The sequence below is a fragment of the Pseudopipra pipra genome, chromosome 6 (assembly GCF_036250125.1).
Source record: "Pseudopipra pipra isolate bDixPip1 chromosome 6, bDixPip1.hap1, whole genome shotgun sequence".
Lineage (NCBI taxonomy): Eukaryota > Metazoa > Chordata > Aves > Passeriformes > Pipridae > Pseudopipra > Pseudopipra pipra.
The window spans coordinates 61562361-61581485 of NC_087554.1; the positions used below are offsets into that span (position 1 = coordinate 61562361).

At 53.1% G+C, this 19125-nt stretch overlaps 1 protein-coding gene across 1 annotated transcript; it reads left to right on the plus strand.

The window, feature by feature from the left end:
• Window positions 1-10085: 10085 nt before the first annotated feature.
• Window positions 10086-18105, plus strand: OTX2 (orthodenticle homeobox 2). Its single transcript, XM_064659549.1, has 5 exons — window positions 10086-10187; window positions 10382-10473; window positions 14006-14223; window positions 14628-14779; window positions 16167-18105. The coding sequence occupies exons 3-5, from the start codon at window positions 14127-14129 to the stop codon at window positions 16785-16787; spliced, it is 870 nt and encodes a 289-aa protein (XP_064515619.1). The 5' UTR covers window positions 10086-10187; window positions 10382-10473; window positions 14006-14126; the 3' UTR covers window positions 16788-18105.
• The last annotated feature ends 1020 nt before the right edge of the window (window positions 18106-19125 follow it).

Here is a 19125-nt window from a genome sequence, read left to right on the forward strand (position 1 = left end):
GAATACACTTCAGGTGGCCAAACTAAGAGACTTTGGAAGGATTTTGGTCTCGTTAATTGGGTTGTCGGCACCTCCTGAACTCAGCCCCCTCTTGCCATGTCAATCAGGGTGCCACATCCTGGCTGGTCCACCTAAACAAGGCACTGAGAGATGGACAGTGAGTACAGGAAAATATCTGGGCAGGGTTGTGTTATGTACATGCTCCTGCATTTCAGCTGGAGATCCAAAAAGCTGTGACAGAGGTGTCACCTTGCACCAGAAATGACCTGAAGAACTGACCATCACAGGTTAGAGCAGTTCAGACTCTAAATGTGACTTTGTTGCCTAAATACAAGTGTCCAGTGTCACCTGAGATGTCCCTGGGTGTCCCAGCTGCTCAGTCAGGGGGGCACAGATCTCCTGCCAGTCCTCTGCCAGACCCACCAGTGCTGTGGGGGGGTCTCAGGGACTCGAGGGCATCTTGGATGCTCCTGGCAACCACATGCAGGCAACTGATTTGAGCCCTGGGCCACTGTAGTGTGTGGGGACAGGACACAGCCAAGAAACAGCAAAAATTCCATCCAAAAGGTAATCATTTTCTCCAGAAACCTCCAGCCAAAGGACCTCATCTTGGTGTTTATCACAGGAGGGGTTTTTTCCTTTTCAACAACCTGTTGATACCAGATTTACCTTCACCACCAGTGTGAAAACAAACGCAGAAGGAAGACACACTTCCACAGAAAATCCTGCTGCATCTGGTTCACATTCCTGCTTTTTACACACAGGCACAAACCAGAGCGTCATTAACGTCCCCTTTACTTTAGAGAAACAAAGTGACAGCCCTTAGCACGACTATCTCCAGACAGGAATATGAAAGCTCCAGAAATTCCTCTCCTCCCGTCAAAAATCCCTTTGCAAGCAGCCATTGAGTAGGCGCGGGAGAGGGGGAGCTGCGGGAGGAGAAGTGCTCCGGCGAGGGATGATGAGAAGAGGGAGGTGGGCACAGCACCGTCCCGGGGGACTCGCATCCTCCCGTACCATTAAGCCCTCGGGCAGATCAGCCGGGGCTCCGGGAGCAGGCAGGGGAGGGAGATGAAAGGCTCCTGCAAGAAATCAGGTGCAGAGGGTGGGCAGATGCTGCTAAAGAGCAAAGAGACCCGGCCAGGCTCATTTGTCTGGAAGGGAACCAGCAGGAACTTTCTTTTAATCTCCGATTGTGGATGTCAGGGTAGTTCCTAAAGGCCACAGCCAGTTGGGACCCCACCGCTCTGCCTCTCCCCGCCTGCACAGGCAAGGAAATTGCATCAGTGTATTTTTCCACAGGTAAAAAATCCCCCACTGTGATGGCCGTGGACCCCTTAACTCCTCTCTGCCTTTGGGACCTGGTCAGACTCCACCTCTCCCAGCAGAAACCCGGCTGGGGGATGGTTGGGCTGTTTGTCCAACACCAGTTGGACATCACCAGGTGTTCCCGGGCCAGCCCACAGCTGTGCCAGAGCCAACCCTGCCTGTCTGCACCGACCACTGCCCGGCTCTGCCGGAGGATTAGCCACGCTCCACCTGCTCTGCCTGGGATTTAGTGGGGCACCCCCTTGCCAGGCGGGGTGAGGGGGCACAGCCCCGTCTGTCTGTCTGTCTGTCTGCCTGGGGATTAGCCCGGCCCCACCTGGGCTGCCCCCAGCTCTGCTCACCAGGGTGGCCCCAGCCTGAGCAACTCTCTTCTGCGTGGGCTGGCGGGCCACAGCTGTCTGTCCGTCTGTCTGGGAGAGATGGATGGGCATTGCTCTGCCCGTCCAACCACCATGTCTATCTGTCTGTCTGTCTGAGAGTGCTGCATGGGCACTGCTTTGCCCATTCTACTGTCATGTCTGTCTGCCTGGGAGGGCAGGCACACACTGCCATGTCTGTCTGTAAGGGCGTGCTGGGCAAAGACAGCCCTGTCTATCTGTAAGGACACTGGGCACAGCCCAGTCTGTCCATCTGTCTGTCCGTCTGTGAAGGGGCGCTGGGCACAGCCCTTTCTGTCTATGGGGGGCACTGGGCACAGCTCTGTCTGTCCATCTGTCTGTCTGTGGAATATGCTGAGCACAGCCCTGTCCACCTGTGAAAGGATGCTGGGCAATGACCTGTCCATCTGTCTGTCTGTGAGGAGATGCTGAGTACAGCCCTGTCCACCTGTGAAAGGATGCTGGGCAATGACCCGTCCATCTGTCTGTCTGTGAGGAGATGCTGGGCACAGCCCTGTCCGTCTGTCTGTCTGTGGGGGACACTGGGCACAGCCCTGTTTGCCCATCTGTGAGGGGATGCTGAACACAGCCACATCCGTCTGTCTGTCTGAGAGGGGATGCTGGGCACAGCCCTGTCCATCCGTCTGTGAGGGGATGCTGGGCACAGCCCTGTCCATCTGCCCATCTGTGAGGGGATGCTGACCACAGTCCGTCTGTCTGTCTGTGGGGGGATGCTGGGCAATGCACTGTCCTCCTGTCTGTCTGTGAGGGGCTGCGGGGCACAGCCCTGTCCATCCGTCTGCCTGTGTGTCTGTCCGTCCGTGGGGGATGCCGGGCGCTGTCCCCCCGTCCCCGGTTCCCCGTCGTGCCCGGTACGGGGGGGCGGCAGCTGCGCTGGCGGCGGGGAGGGACCGAGCCGGGGCGGGCGGCCCACGCCGCTGGGCATCGGCACCGTCCCCGCCACCCTCCCCATCCACCTTCCCCTTCCTCCTCCTTCCCCCGGCGGAGATTAAAAACTGCCGGAGGGGGAACGGCCGGGATTAGGCCCGAGGCTGCGGGGAGGGGCGCAGGATCCCGCCCCGCCGGGCCGCCCCCGCCCGCATTGTCCGCGCTGCCAGCCCAAAACCCACCAAAACACCCCCAAAAGCCTATTTGCACCCATGGGAGGCGGCTGAGAAGAGGGACATCCCCTCTTCCCACTTCCCGCACCAGAGATGCGGAACCCCGGCCGGGAATCCTGCTCGCCCCCCAAAATAAATCCAACCAAGAAATCGGGACGCCCCCCTCCTCTCCCCGGTTACTGGCGTGGCTTTGCCCTGTCCGGGACAAAGATCTGCTGAAAAGTTGCCGGCGCTGGGCGGGGGGAGCAATTTTGGGAGGGGGAGGGATCGACTGTCGGATATTTATTTATTTGTTTATTTATTTAGAGGGGGAATCGCGCTGCTCTAGTTTAATTATTTTATTTATAATTATCAAATCGACTTCACTCCCGAGGAAGGGGCTTTGAACAGGACTTTGTTTAAGTTGGGGGAAGGCGCGCAGCGCTCCGCGCATCCCTTCTCTCCCTCCCTCGCTCCGCGGCCGCGCAAACAGCGCGGGGCTCCGGCGGGGGGAGCGGGACTCCCCCGATCCGCTCCTCCTGGGAAAGGGAAGGGGGGAAAAAAAAAGTACCAGGCAAACCCTCCGCAGCCAACGCTCGTCATAAACACACCTGATCGGCGCATCGAGCGGATGAAAGTTTCATTTTAATTTCTTTTTTTTTTATTGTTTTTTAAGTCCAAATAAATGCCTGAAGTGGAGGCGTCGCTCGGGCGAACGCTGGAGCTTGGCAGCGCCTGGAATGAGCGGGGGGTGGGGGGGGAACACAGGACTTTTCCCTTGGCTGTGGGGCATGGATTCGTTTGCAAACTGCAGCTTAAGCGCTCCCACCACCCTGCATTGTCCTGCGCTTAAATATCCTGAATTAGGCAGCTCTGAAAAGTCCCTTTAAAGCAGGCGGCGAGGGCGAGCCGCACTCGCACAACTTCTCGGGGTCGTGCTGGCGTTAAAACTGAAAATAATAATAAAAATAATCCCAATACGGACGGGGGTCGATGCTGGCGGGGTCTCCCGGTGGAGCGGGGCGGCGATGCCCGGGGCTGGCGGCGGCGGAGGGGCTGAGCCGCGGCCGGGCAGGGCGGCGGGGCCGCGGGCGCGTCCCCCAGCACCTCTCAGGTACGAGCACTTCCATTGACATTGATGTAACTACATTAGAGTTAATGGCAGCAGCCTGGTCCTCATTATTAATTGTCTTTGTGTTTGGATAAAGTATGTAATCTTCTCCTCAACCACACCATTAAAATAGGTTGCCTTTTCAATTAAGAACTGTCTTGAGCACAGCAGTCAATTTTCCTAATGAAGATGCATTATATTTTCACTTTTTTTTTTTTTTTTTTTTAATAATGGGAAAATCCCACGTTTTCATTAGGCGTGATTACGGAGAAAGTACAAGAGGGGGGTTGTCTAAACTAAATGTGGCCCGTGTCGTGTATTAAATACCAGGCTTTTAAATAAATTGAAATTTCATACAGATAAGACGCGACGTTTGGGTACAAATACGGCCAGATTCGCTTCCTTCAGATTAAAAAAAAATGCAGGGTCCATTCTTTAAAACGCACTTATCAGATAGAAAATAATGATTAAAACAACTACAGTGGACTCTTAGCTGCAATTACTCTGGTAAACTTTTCACTCAGCCCAGTTTGCTTACATTAAACCTGAGGATGATGCTTTAAAATAGACTTGCACTTTCTGCTAATGTGGAGCTTTGGGGAACAAATAGCAGAGTTTAATCATGCAGAAACACACAGGAGCCAGAATAGTCTCACAATTAATTTACCAAAATAAACCCGAAGCTGCCCGCATTGTTTAATATTTAGCTTCCACCACCCCCCCTCCTTCCCCTGGAGAAAAACAGCCCTAGTTCTTTAGAAAGGAGGAAGGTTGGAGAGGGGGTTGGGGGGAGTTGGGATTTTTCTTCTTCCTTTCTTTTTACATAGGAAAAGAAATATTTCATGGCGGGGAAGCAAAGAGTTAAATTTTATATGATATAAAGCACTTGCAGAAAAAGAAGAGAGAAAAAAAAAAAAAAAAACAAAGAAAAGAAAGAGGGGGGAAAGCCAGACACTAAGGGGAGGAAAAAAAAAAAAAAAAAAAAAGAATAAAGTGCGATATTTGTGAGCCTGAGAAGCTGCAAGAGGAGGGGATCTGGATTTCACTGCTGTGTTATACTTGTGGGATCTTTGTTACCGGACAGACAGACAGACACTCGCGGCACAAGCCAGACCCTTCCCGCACGCAAAACACCATTACCCAGATATAATTTAAGACAGAAAAAAAATCAGCTGTGTTATTCGAAGCTAGTTTTAAACTTTCCAACGTGAAAAATACCTGCCTGCAAGGGAGAATGAAGTTAAGCATAAGAGTAATTCCTTATTCACATGGTAACAACAGTTGGTTTGGGATCTTTTACAAGCTTTCTGCATTGTGGCTTTGTTTAGTTGTGGGGGGGAGCTGCTTTGGGGGGTTCTGGGGGGTATTTTTGTAATGAACATTTGTTTCTCCACCAGCCAGCGGCTAAAGAAGATCTGCAAAGAATGGCAAAGAAGATTTTCGATTAAAACCTTAGCCCATCTCCACGGATTACTTTATATCGATTCCTATATATATGGCTGCAATTGATGGGCTCTAATTAAAAATCCAAAGGGGGGAGGGAAAAAAAAAATAAAAGTTCTTTCTGGGTCTCAATAAAAGGAGCTTTTCATATACGGGAAATAAAGGTTGTAAAAGGTTACAAACGAAAGACTAGTTTAAAGCTTCTCCGCGGTTTTCTTTTCTTCTTTCTTACAAAACCTCTTTTCTGGCTCTTTCTCTCCCTCCCCCCCCCCCCGCTCCCGCGACCCCTTCATTTCTCCCAAGTTTGCCAACACGCGGGATGCGGGACTGTAACTGTTATTTTAATATCTGGGTTGGGAGCTATAATCTGATTGCTGCAGCAAGCTGCTCATCAAGGTAACTTCATGGCCTGGAGAGAAAAATTATGTAAACTGGCAGTATTAGCGCCTTTCATCAACACACACACACACACACACACACACACACACTCGCACACACGGACACACACCCCTGTCCCAGCCTCCCGCACCGACCCCCGGGGGACTCCCCGCACCGGCCCCCACGCGTGTGCCCTCCCCCCGCCCCCGGCACAGCCTCCCCCAAATGCTTCTTTAATTTATTTAATAATAATCATTTCTTTCTCTGTTTAAAGTTGGGTTTGTTTTTGGTTTTTTTTTTTTTTGGGGGGGGTGTATTCCCCCCTCGCCTCGTTGCACAGAAGACCTTCCCTTAGGTGCCAGCCCTGACCTCACTTTCTCTTCTCTTCTCTCGAGGTAGCGTTTTTAGGACTTGTCTGGCTCCAAGAGGAGCTGGGCAAATTTCAGATCGCCCCTAAATAACTCCACCGTCCCCTCCTTTCTTCCCCCCCCCCCCATCCCAATTATAAAACTTGCTTTCATCTAGGTAAAAATGCTGCCTTAATATATATGTATTTTTATTATTATTTTTTCCTTCCCCAAAAGATGTGACGGCTCCGCCATCCCCCTCCCAGACACTTGGAATAAAAGGAGAATTTTCTTTTTCTTTTCTTTCTTTTTTTTTTTTTTTTTTTTTAGCATTCCGGCATTTTAAAACGAATCTGACCCTTTCTCGAAGTGACACAGCTGTACCAACGTCTTTGCACCCCCAGAAAGGGAGATTTTGGGGTTGAGGGGGAGTGTCGAACTAAAAAAAAAAAAAAAAAGAAAAAGAAAAAACCCACGAACCACAAACCCACAATCAAACAAACAAACAAACCCCAAACCCTAAACTAAAATAAACCCCAACCGGCACTTGAATTGCAGATAAACTTCAAGGAAAGTCTGGAATATTTTAACTAGACACAAATCCGATGAGGGAAAAGCTTAAAAGCGCGTAGCATGCATCGCTTTCCGGAGCCGATCAGAGATACAAAGATGACAAATTATAATTCGGTTCAGTTTGGGGTCGGTTTTTCTTTTCTTTTCTTTTTTTTTTCTTTTTTTGCTTCTTTCCTTAACTTTCACCCGAACTGAATAAATTATTCCTTATTTTTTTTCTACCCCTTGGCCATAATAAACGCGGGCAGCAGCTCAGCGCGCTCATCCCTGGGAGCGAAACACGCGGCAATAAAACCACTCGCGAAACGGTCGCGATAGTCAGAAGAGTCGGAAATTAAATCAGAAAGAAAAGTAAAGAGGGTGAAAGAGAAGAGGAGAGAAGAAAGACAGCTATGCAGAGAGAGAAAATGGCTTTGATAACCCGATTGGCATTGGAAAGTTGGAGAACTTACTGAGAAGCAGAAGTTACAGTTTCTTTTCATCCCAGAAGCAGATTTTGGTTCTCTGAGCACAAAGTTCTTAGAGGGCAGAAAATCACACATCTCCACTCACTCCCCGTTAGCCCCAGCTAGTCTGGATCTCTGGGACTGTACCTGCTCTGCAACGCTTTCCAAATGGACCAGAAGAGATTGGAAAGTTTAAAAAAAATCATTGAAAAATAGGAATTTTTTTTAAAAAAATCGAGATCCTACAGCTGCAACAATTCATATTAATTTTTTTTGCAACTTTTCCCGGAGCTGCAGAAGGCTGAAGGCAGAGGCAGCTGCAAAGTGTGTGCAGGATTGCTCCAGGAAAGAAGGTTCCCCCTTTTTCCCCCTCTCAGATCCAATCTTTGCAAGAGCCATTCCGACACATTGCTAAGCTAAAGGGAAATTCTCTTTGATAAAGCGGTGTTCCCAGCTTCTGGGTTTTAAAACCTAAATCTATATTCAAATCTGGCTGAAGGTGTGTTCTGGGATTTATGAAAGCCTCTTAAAGGGGTAAATTTACCAAACCGTGACAAAATCATCACAATCTTACTTTAGACATCTGAAGTGGATGAGAATTTTAAAGAGACCCTTGTTTATTTAAGTAACACTGTCCATCTCTGCCACTTGTTTTATTGGCCGCGGGAATTATTCCCAACTCCTCGGGCTGGAGGGGGCAGAGGGAAAGGCTGGGATGCTCCTGCTCCTCTGGCAGACTGCAGGCAGGGCAGCAGCTCTCCCTGCCCGCTGCCCAGGGCCAGGCAGCGCGGGCAGCTGCAGGCAGGGCTGGCAGCTCGGCTGGGCTGTGCTTCCCATCCTGCTCTCCCAGCTACTTTCTTCAGGCACTGAATTTTATTTCTCTGCTTTGCTCAGCCCTCCCCTGCCACAGCCCGGCTGCCTCCAGCCCCCAAACACCCCTTTCTTTCTTCTTTTTTTTTTTTTCTTTTTTTGTTTTCTCTTTTTCTTTTCTTTTCTTTTTCTTTTTTTAATTTTTTTTTCCCTTTTATTTTTAATCGATTTCGAAAATACCCTCCTGGTCAGGATACACGGGGACGAATTATCTCTCTCATTCTTCCGAGGTGGATTAAGGTTATTAAATAATATGTGGGGGCGGGAGACGATGGCAAAGGCGGAGGGGGTGGAGGGGGGGGAAGGGTTCAATCGGGATATTTATTCCTGGTGCTCTGCTAAAGGAGAGGCTGAGGGGTGGCGTGGCCGTGCCGACATGCGGGGAGGTGAGGGAAGGATTTGCCCGGCGCGGATCTCTGGGCAAGGGTTGAGAGAGGGAGGGGGTTGCTGCAAAAAGATGGGGGCTGCAGCCGCCCCTCTCTACCCCCCCCCCCCCCAAAATAAAATAAAAAAGCTCAGCTAAACAAATAAAAGCCCAGAAAAGTCCTCAAAAAGTCTCGTGGGTCTGGGAAGGAAAAATAAATCAAAACACAGCTCCAAGAAAGGCAGGGGCCGGGAGTCCCGGGGGGCCGCGGGGTACCAACCAGGGGTACCCCGGGTACCAACTTTCCACGAAGTGGCCTCGCAAAATTTAAAAAAAAAAAAAATACAACCCAGCGGCCAAAGTGGGAGCGGCTCCGGCGAGCAGGGCTGCGGCCGTTCTGGGCGAGGGGGTATTTTGTTTGTTTGTTTGTTTGTTTATTTGTTTAATTTCCCCTCCTCTCCCCTCCCTCCTTCCCTTCTGCCGCCTCCTTCCTCCTCCCTTCTGGGAGGAAAGGGGAAAAGAAAAAAAAAAAAAAGAAAAAAAAAACCAACCCAAAACCAACCCACACCACCCAGCCCAGCCCAGCCCCGAGCATCCCAAACCTGCTCCTGCAAACCGCCAGCCCGGGCTGCACTGCCAGCGCTAAAGTCCAAGGACAAGCACGTTGGATCGCACGCAGCCAGGCTCGGAGAAAGCCACAAAGAGGCGAATTAATTGCTATAACTTCATTAACATAGGTCACCCCGTTAAAATGATCGAGCCGCTGCAGTTTTTTCCCCCATTGTCACAAGTGAGGAAAGTGTGTGAGCGCTCCCTCCCTCCGACCTCGGCCGCCTCCATCCTCCTGCCTTTTGCCAGAGCTTTATTTTCGGGGTTCTTTGAGCCGGGAGAAGTTGAGTGGGGACGGGAGGTGCGAGGGGAATATCACGGTGCCCAGCGTGCCCGGTTGGGCTCTACCCAGCGCCGGGAACCCCCCAGGCCCTCCTCACTCTCACCCCTTCACTACTCCCAATTTATTTCGATTAAAACATGTGCACATCCCTATTTGCAAATTCAAGGCAGCGCCGCTAAGTCCCATTCTACACCATCATCCCTATACATCTTTAAAAATACAGTTTAAAACGCATTTATGTCCTCTCCCCAGTGACTCAATTTCCCTCCTTCCAGGGGACAATTGGCCCGTGGGAGGTGGAACTGGGGTGCAGCCGATCCGCGGGGGGACCCGGGACTGGGGACACCCTGGTACCCCTTTCTGTGCTGAGGGGGGATTCTCCCTTTTGCACCCGCGGGTTTCCTCTCACTCAGCTTCGTCCTGCTCAGCCAAGGGCTCCTGGCAGGCTCCGTGTCCCCCCTTCACAAATATTTACTTATATATTTTAATATCTTTTGTTGTTATTATTACAGCCACCCCCCAGCTTTTTGCTGGCCCCCCTTCCTCTCCTTCCCCGGGCTATACGCTAATTCCATCTCTGCTGTCCATCACATTAATTTCTACAATGACTTCATCTGCTCTGCTCCATAATGTATATTTTTAAACCGAGCAGGTTCTTTTAATGTATATTCTGGTGTCATTTCGGTGGCTGTTATTTCTCTCTGGATTGTCCCCCCGGTACAGCAGCGGCCTGTTTTTTCCTCCCCCTGTGTGTGTTTTTATTATTTTCCCCCTGGCTTAGATGTGTCAATCACTCTCTCCCTGCCATTGGTTGGAGAGTTTGCGTCAAAAAGTTGCCAGAGAGGCGCTTTCTCAGCAAAGCTCCCCGAGAGAGGTAGAGACCTTCAGCTCCAACGCACCCTGCCACTATTATTAAAAATAAAATCACTTTGACCAGCTCCAGCACCGGCTAGCTCTGTATGTACCGAGCCCAGACCCCGAGCATCCCTACATCCCTTTCCTGCACCGTCCCCTCCCCTTTTTTTCCCCCATTTATTCTCCTTTTTCAAACATTTTTTCTCCCCCCCCTCTACCCCCCCCTTTCCCCCGATGTCGTGGGCATGTGCATGCGGCGAGCTCTCTAACCTCCCGCTTTGTGCTTTCTCTCCCAGCTCAGCCCGAGCCCTGAATTTGGCGAGGATCCGGGAGCAGGTTTTCCCCCTTCGCCCCCCAGCCCTGCCCGCGGCTCCGGCGAGGCTCGCAGGTAAGTCCGACCCGCCGGCTCCATCCTTCCTTGGGGGCATCGCCGGGCGGGCAGGAACGCAGGGAAAGGGGGAATTAAAATCATAATTATATTTTTTAAACATTTATTATTATTATTATTACTATTAAACACGCCTGTGTGCCGCGGGGCTGCGCCGTGCGGGTAGCGGGGAGCAGGCGGGTCCCCGCGGGAGATGCGGCGCTGCCCGGGAGAGGCCGGGCCGGGCCGGGCGGTGGCGGCCCCGGGTCGGGGACAACCGGCGGCCCCGGGTCGGTCCTCGGCGGGGACCGCGAGTTGCTGGAGGAGAGGGCGAAAGGCCAAAGCCGGGGAGCCGGGGGCTTTCCCCGCCGCCGCCCTCGCCCCCCGCGGCCGCGGCCGGGCTGTCTCCCGTGGGCGGGCGGGGGTCGGGCTCGGAGCCGCTCTTTCCTCGGCTTCACCGCGATTTCGTCGGGTACATGATTTTTTTCCTCCCGGCCTGTTCCTCCGGCCTGTAGTTATTTCCTGAACCTCAAGCTGGACTTTTAAAATTAGGAATAACCGGGGAGAAATTTCTCCCCTCCGAGAGTGGGGTTCCTACCTGAGAACCCCTTCATCCTCCTTCTCTTCCTCGCGGTGTGAAGACTCAGCAAAGTAATTTTGTAAAGGTGTTTTCGAGCACTCGCAGCCCCGGAGAACCAGGCTGGAAATCGCAGGGAGAGAAATCTTCAAGGCGTTTGGGGCCGGAGCTTCACGACTCGGTTTGGGCGAAATGGATGGCGAGAATGGCATCCAGGTCGGAGAGGGGCTGGAGCTGGTTTCCACCTCCCTTCTCTTATTTTATTTTAATTTTTTAATGCCGTGGGAAAGCGCTTCCCAAAGACACCGGCCGGCAATAACGCGCCCCGGCCTCTCTCCTCTGAATCGCACCGCGCTGACAAAGAGAAAGTCGGGAAAAGTGCTTGTGCACCGGCACAAGTTTCTTTAGAACTAAAAACCTCTTTCACTGCTAAGATTTGTTTCGATTTCGGCTGCTCAGAGAAGTTGAGGTTTATTATTTATTTATGTAGAAAAGGTGCAACTTTAGTTTTAAAAAAAATACATTCAAAAGGGAGTGGGGGGGAAAGCAGTTAAAAAATGCGACCGGGTGCTGCTGGGAGGCAGAGACGGGTCAGACGGCCCCGCGGCGGAGGTGGCTGCCCGCCGAGCCCGACCCCTCCGCTCCCGGTCCCCGAGAGGGGCCGCGGCCGCGGAGCAGCGCGGAGGTTCGGAGGGCGAAGCGCTGGGGACCTCTCAGCAGAGCCGGTGACGGGTCCATCCCCACCGCCTTCGCCTCGGGAGAAAATCCCCGCGTTGGGAAATATCACCCCGAACCGTCCCTCCAGGGGGAAAAAAATTAGAATTTACAAAAAAAAAAGAAAATATATATATATATATAAATTAGAATTTTAAAAAATGTCAGAAATTCGTTTGGAGAGCGCGGTGCGGGCAGGGAACGCGGCTCCCGTTTGCAAAACAAAAGACAACAAATTCCCTTTTCTACCTTGGCTCCTTCACCCTTCCCTTCCGCGGGAGCCCCTCCGCGCTGCTCCGCGCCCCGGCCGAGCCCCCCAGGCCCCCGCGTCCCCCCGCAGCGCTGCCGGGGGCAGGGGCGCAGGCTGCGCGCCCGGGCGCGGATCGCTGCCCCGCATTAATCACCGGGGCGAGCAGCGGAGCCGGGGCCGGTGGCCCGTAATTAGGGAGCGTGTGCCGCCCGGATTATCTCGTTAGTTTATCAAGAAAACATTTATTATAATTAATTCTCGGACGGGGTAATTATTATTGAGCGAGGGCAGAGCAACTGGTAGCCGGGATCTATGCGGAGCGGGGAGGGGGGAGGAGGAGGGGGAAAGGTGACAGATTGCGGAGCGGAGCCGTTGCTCCGCGGGCTGCGGGGCGGCCCCGGGATGCGCGGCCGCGGCCGAGGGGCTCCGCGGGCGGCCGCGACGGGCTGGCGCCTCGGCGGGATGCCGCCGAGTTTAACCGAGCGGAGCTTTGGGCTTGCTTTTTTTTTGGAGGATGTGTTGGCGCTTTTTTTGTCCTTTTCTTCTTTTTTTTTTTTTTTTTTTAAATTTTTGTTAGCTCGTTTTTAAGCGGGCGGCAACCCCCTTTGAGTTGTCCCGCTCATCTTGCGCGGTGAACAAACCGGCGGCCGAAGCTGCGAGCGGGGCTCCCCCCTCGGTGTAATCGTCCCCGTTCGGCCTCCTCCGGGGGGCCCGACCCTGCGCACCCCGCGCTGGATCCGCCGCGCAGCGCGTTTGTGCGGGGCAAAGCGCAGCCCCGAGGGGAAAAGGGCAAACTCCGCGCCGCGGATAAAGCAGCACCGACGGCGCGGGCGGGGGGTGCACCCTGTCCTGGGGGTCCCGCTGGACCCCCCTCAAGCAGTGCTTCGCCCTCCCGGGGCGGCGGCTCAGCCGAAACACGGAGTTTTGGCGTGTTTTGGGGAAGAAAGTTGTGCTGGAGTTCGTTTCCCCGACGGCCGCTGGGGAATGGAGGGAAGGGCGAGATTTCGCCCTGAAAGGTTTTAAAAAATATTTTCCACGGGGCAAACAGTCTTAACCCTTTCAGGAGCCCCGGGCTGGACCCTTGTCGGCCATTTTTTGGCGGAGTGTGTGTTTGGGTCTCCCCTCGCCCCCCGCTGCAGAGAGCCCGGCCCCGTCGGGGCAGCGAGCGGGAAGCGGGAGAGCCCGAGCGGGGACCGGGAAAGCTGGAGCAGGAACCGGCGGGAGCCGCTCGCCCGCCGGGGCCGTCCCGGGGCCGCTCACCACCGAGGTGTTTGTTTAGCTTCAGCTCCGTCATCAAGAGTTTCTTGAAAGCCTAATAAATCTGTTACTTGCCTCCAAATCTAATTACCCGGAGTACTAATTAGGTGCAAATGGCCGCTGGAAATTACTGCAGACGTGGACTGGTGGCGGGAGAGCAGAAAAGTTTGACTCTCCCCGAGCGGGCATTTGAGCTCTGAAATGCAGCAACGTCGGGGGGAAGGGGAAAAGGGGGAGTGGGGGGGGAAGGTTTGAATGTTGCCCAAACCTGGGATAATTAAAGTCCTTGCAAGAGACTAGTGGAGAGATAGGTTTCTTGAATTGTTTCTTTGTTTCTCACCCTTGGGCTTTGTTATCTGCATTATTTATTTAGCCGAGGGGTTCTTTGTGTCTGCCAATGGCCCCAATCAAGTTTTGCTTGAGACAATTAGCCGGTGCCCGGCCGGGAATCCTATGCAAATGCCCCCGGCTGCCGTACAATGCGGGCAGTTGAAGGCATGGGGGGGTTTTGTTCGGGTAGTAATTACTGGCTGGGGTGTGCCCCCTCCCCTCTTCTCCCTTTTTGGGGAGAGATGCGTTTATCTAGTCAGTCTCTCCCAGCTCTCCCAAATCCGGCTGGGGTCCGGCTTTCCGAGCGGGAGGATTGACGGGGGGACGGCGGCGGGGATCAAGCGGGGGGGAGGTCTGGGGGGGCAGCGAGCTGGCCTGACTCCCCCTTCATCCCTCCATTCCTCCCTCCTCTCCCTCCTGCGCAGGCACCTGGCGGCCCCCCCCGCCCGACGGCTCCCCCAGGCACCGCCCGGGGCAGGCAGGGCGCTCGGCCGGCTCCCCCTCGCCCGGATTTCGGCCAACTCTCCTCCCCGCCACAACTTTAGCATGATGTCTTATCTTAAGCAACCACCTTATGCAGTCAATGGCCTGAGTCTCACAACCTCGGGCATGGATTTGTTGCATCCGTCCGTCGGTTATCCCGGTAAGCCACGTTTTTCTTCCCTCTTCCCTCTCTCTTTTTGCCCCCACGGAGGAGAAGCCGCTGGGATTTTGGAGGCACAACATGTCCCGGGATCACGCTGCCTTGGGTGGGTGAGGGTGTGGGGTCCCTCTGTCTCCCTTCTTCCTCAACCCCAACTTTTTATCCGGGAAAGGGGCTGCAAAGAGAGGAGAGCCTCTTGCTGGATGTGGGGGACAGGCGCTCCAAACTCCTATCCAGGGGAGCTGGGCAGCTGCGGTTGCGGCACGGCGGCGGCTGATACTGGGGTGCAGATCTCCCGGGAGAGGGCAGGGAATGTGGGTGCCCCTCTGGGGAGGGGGCTGGAGGGGACACAGGGGTCTGAGGGGCCGCTGACTGACAGCCAGGGCCTCTGGCTCCGTTCGCAGCCACCCCCCGAAAGCAGCGGCGGGAGCGCACGACCTTCACCCGGGCGCAGCTGGATGTGCTGGAGGCTCTTTTCGCCAAGACCCGGTACCCCGACATCTTCATGCGGGAGGAAGTGGCCCTGAAAATCAACCTGCCCGAGTCCAGAGTGCAGGTAGGAAGCGGGGTGGCCCCGGAGAGCCCTGCCTGACCCCCCCACTCTGTACCGGCGTGAAGGGTTTGGACTGGTCTGTGGCCGGCAGGGAGACGAGGGGGCTGATTCAGGGGATGGGGTCAGTCTTGGAGTCAAATCAAGCCCCTGTGGGATGAAAGAGGCTCAGAGGTGGGTGGCGGTGCAGGGTAGGATGGAGTGGTGGTTTGCATCCCCAGGGCTGGAGTGTGTCCTCCCCCCATCCTCCCTGTGCACTGTGGTGGTGTCGTATAGGTCCCAGATCCCAGCTCCTGAGCCCTCCACGCTCCCTCCCAGCCCCCTCGGCCTTTCTGAGGATTCCCCAGCACTCTCAAACTATACCAAGCCTTGCCCTGGGTGCCAAATCCCAGCCTGTCCTGCAGGCATTTTGGGAGCCCTGCGGAAGCCACAAAGGATCCCCCCCCTTTCCCCAGGGATCACCACAAATCCAGAGCTGGGCCAGACTGGGACTCCCCGCTCACACCAGTACAGGCTGGGGGCTTCCTCCCCCTCTGAAGGGACTTTGATAAGAGAGGACCTGCCTTGGTGGACCCCTCTCCTGGGGCTGGGCTGTGCCTCCCCTGCAAGCAGCCTGCAGGGGCCCCATCCAGGCAGCGTTTTGGAGGTGCTGCTGGCAGGACAGGAGGGTCCTGTCCCCATCAGGGATCTAGAGCACCCCAGTAGCAGGGGCAAGGCATCTCCAAAGCCATCCCTCCCACTTGTCTCCTTGAGAGGTTTCCCGAGGCTGCGTGGTTCCATGTCCCCATGGAGTGTGGCGGCCTGGGATTGGGATACCCCCATGTCAAACCCCATCCTTCTCCCCTAGAAACCTCCCCAGAGACAACCCCCTTGGTCCCTGCTAAGAGAAGGTGAGATGAGCTGAGGGGCTGACTCTGGCTGAGGGGGTGAGCACAGAGAGCCTGTTTGGAGGGTAAATGAGACATCTTTACCCCCCTCCCCAACCCCTACCTCTGTTTCACTAATTGTTCCCTCCCTTTCTGATGTTCTATTGTTTCTAATTAAGGGCTCGACTTCAATAGGCCTTCAATGGCAATTCCTGGGGGTCCCTGGCTGGCAAACAGCAAAGAGGGAATGCTCCCCCCTTCCCCCCCCCCGGCTCTCCCCCAAAAGTGACCTTATTAAGGAGTTTGATTTGCGATTTCCACTCGTTATTACTGCTAATGATCTCAGGGAGGGGGAGCCCCGGAGCTTTCCTTTGCAGCAGCCTGCAACCCTCCACTGCTGGGGAGCACTTGTAGGTCCCTCTCCCCGGCAAGGTCTCCCTGCCACCACCTCTTTCCACCCTTGAGTTTGCCTGTGCATCCCTAACACCGGCCTTTTTCTCTCTCCCTCCCCGTGTCTGTGTCTCAAGGTGTGGTTTAAGAACCGCAGGGCCAAGTGCCGGCAGCAGCAGCAGCAGCAGCAGAACGGGGGCCAGAACAAGGTCCGGCCAGCTAAGAAGAAGAATTCACCGGCCCGGGAAGTGAGTTCGGAGAGCGGGACCAGCGGGCAGTTCACTCCCCCCTCCAGCACCTCAGTCCCCACCATTTCCAGCAGCAGTGCCCCCGTATCCATCTGGAGCCCGGCGTCCATCTCCCCGCTCTCAGACCCCCTGTCCACCTCTTCCTCCTGCATGCAGAGATCCTATCCTATGACCTACACCCAGGCATCAGGCTACAGCCAAGGATACGCTGGATCGACCTCCTATTTCGGAGGGATGGACTGTGGATCTTACTTGACCCCTATGCACCACCAGCTCCCTGGGCCGGGGGCCACCCTGAGTCCCATGGGTGCCAACGCGGTCACCAGCCACCTCAACCAGTCTCCGGCCTCCCTCTCCACCCAGGGCTATGGAGCCTCCAGTTTGGGCTTTAACTCCACCACCGATTGCTTGGATTATAAAGACCAAACCGCCTCCTGGAAGTTAAACTTCAATGCTGACTGCTTGGATTATAAGGACCAGACATCGTCATGGAAGTTCCAGGTTTTGTGAAGAACCTTTGTGATACCGAGAGAAATCGCGACGAGAACGAACAGGCTGGGCTGAACATGCTCCAGTTTTAGTCAGGTCTTGGTTAAATTAAAGAGAAAAATAACTCCACGGACAAACAAACGAACAAAAAAAAACGACAGCAACAAGAGGGGGACAGTGTTGGTGTGATCCCGTTCAGACTCATCTCCTGCTCAGACGCTCTGGAAAAGGAATAATAAAAGAGGAAAAATGGAGGAGGAAGGCCTTAAACGGACAGATCATCTAGTGAGCAGAAACCAGACAGACCCATCTGTGTTCTTTCTAGTTTTAGGCAATTGTTGGGTTTCTTTGTTTGGAAGAGGTTGGGAGATCGTCCCACCTACGGGCCAGTTTTAAAAAAAAAAAAAAAAAAAAAAAGAGTCTAGGTTTTTATTTCTTTTTTTTTTGTGTGTGTGCGTGGAAAGATGATCCTTCACCCAGAGGTTTCCAATGTGTTAGCCAACCCTCAGTTAAACTATTCAGAATGGACAACATCTCTCTTTTTCTCCCTCCCTCTTTCTTTCTCTCTCTCGAGCTCATCCAACTGTTTCATGCTCAACTTGCTCAAGTTGGCACCCGGAGAACTTGGTTCAGGGCTGTGTGGGTTGTGTGACTGATTGTCCTAGCTGCACTACTTTATTTAAAGATTAAGAAAAAAAAAAAGATAATGTTCATAAGGAGTCAATATGTAGTTTTTAAGAGACAATCAGTGTGTGTCTTATATAAATGGTACATCTGTGGTTTTTAATCTGTGCTAGACTTCAAAACTGTGATCTCCTGTATTGTATGCAACTATGAACTCTGCACCAGCGGGAGTTCTGCTGTGATTTAAATAGGTTATAATTATAAGTGAAAATTCAGAGCAACTGAGTTACCTATTATCATCTTTTAAAAAAAATAATTAAAAATATATATTTAAAAAAAATAATAAAAAAAACAAAAAAAAAAAGAAAAAAACACAAAAAACACGATCGCCTTTCACCCGAGGTGAACTGCACTGAAACTTTTTACAACAAACTGTCTCTGAATGAAAGAGGAAAGACCGAAAATGCCCCAACCTGAGGACATTAAACTCCTCTGGAGCTCCCTTAACTGCTGGCCACGCCGGCAGTATCCGTCAAATCCAACAGGACTTTGGGCAGTTGCTCTGACCTGGATGAATTCAAACCGAGAAATTCATTGTCGTTTATGCTTGCAGATGTTAACTGAAAAAAAAAAGAAAAAAAAGATATATATGCATAAACCTTTTTTTCCTGGATTTGGCAGATATGTATAATTATATTAAAATGGTTCTAGCACACTTGATGGTTGTCTTCCGTTTTAATCTCATCCGGCGAGTGACGGAGAAGGAGCGATGCCGGCTCCTGGTTTCCTATTTGCAGCCAGGCACGGGGGTCCAGGAGGGTCCTGCTGCTCCTGCAGGGCTGAGACAAAGCGGGTTTTGCTGGCAGCTCCCCAAGGTGAAGGAAGCAAAACCAAAGAGGGGTTATTTTTTTATTATTATTATTTATTTATTTATTTATTCATTTTTAATCAAAAAAACTTCCATTACAAACAGAGCTTGGACAACTTGACCTTTCCCACCCCAGCTTTCCCAAATCTCTTTGTGGGGAGGGAGGGGATGCGTTTGCTCTGTGGCCTCCTGGGAGATGAAGTCCCCAGTTGTGTCTGGGATGAGCCTTGAACTTTCCAGGGAGGAGAAGGGGGAACCTGGGAGTGATCAGGCAGGACCACTTCAGCAAAGGTGCTGGGGAAGGAGGGGGAAAAGTGTCTGAGTTACAATTTCACAAATCTAAGCCACTTCTAAGGATCAGGCCCTTCCCAAGCATCTTGGTGGCTCTTTCTCTGTCCATCTCCCTCTTCCTCCCTCTCCTTCCCACACAATCGCTGGAGCCCTGAACTTGGTTTGGATTTAACGCAGCGAGAAAACAGACTTCTGGAAGGAGAAGAGAGAGGGACACGGAGAAAAGTCCTCAGCACCACCAGCACCATCCCACTCCCTGTTCCCTGCTGTCCCCCAGGGCTTGTCACCAGCACCCTCCTGCCTGTGACTCACCTGGGGCCACGGGTGTGGGGTCACTCTCATCCCACTGGTGCCGCCAGGAGTGGGGAGCACGGTGATGGTGAGAGGCACCATGATGGTGCCTCTCCAGCCACCCTTTGGCTTCATATCCCAGCATCCCAAATGGGTTCTTCCCCTCCACGGGCACCAGCAAACCCTTTCCTTCCTGCACTGATATTTGTGTCCTCCACAAGCAAAGAAAAAAGCGTATTTCAGCTCTGGAACTCGGTCAAGCTTTTATGCTGTGCTTCTTAGTCA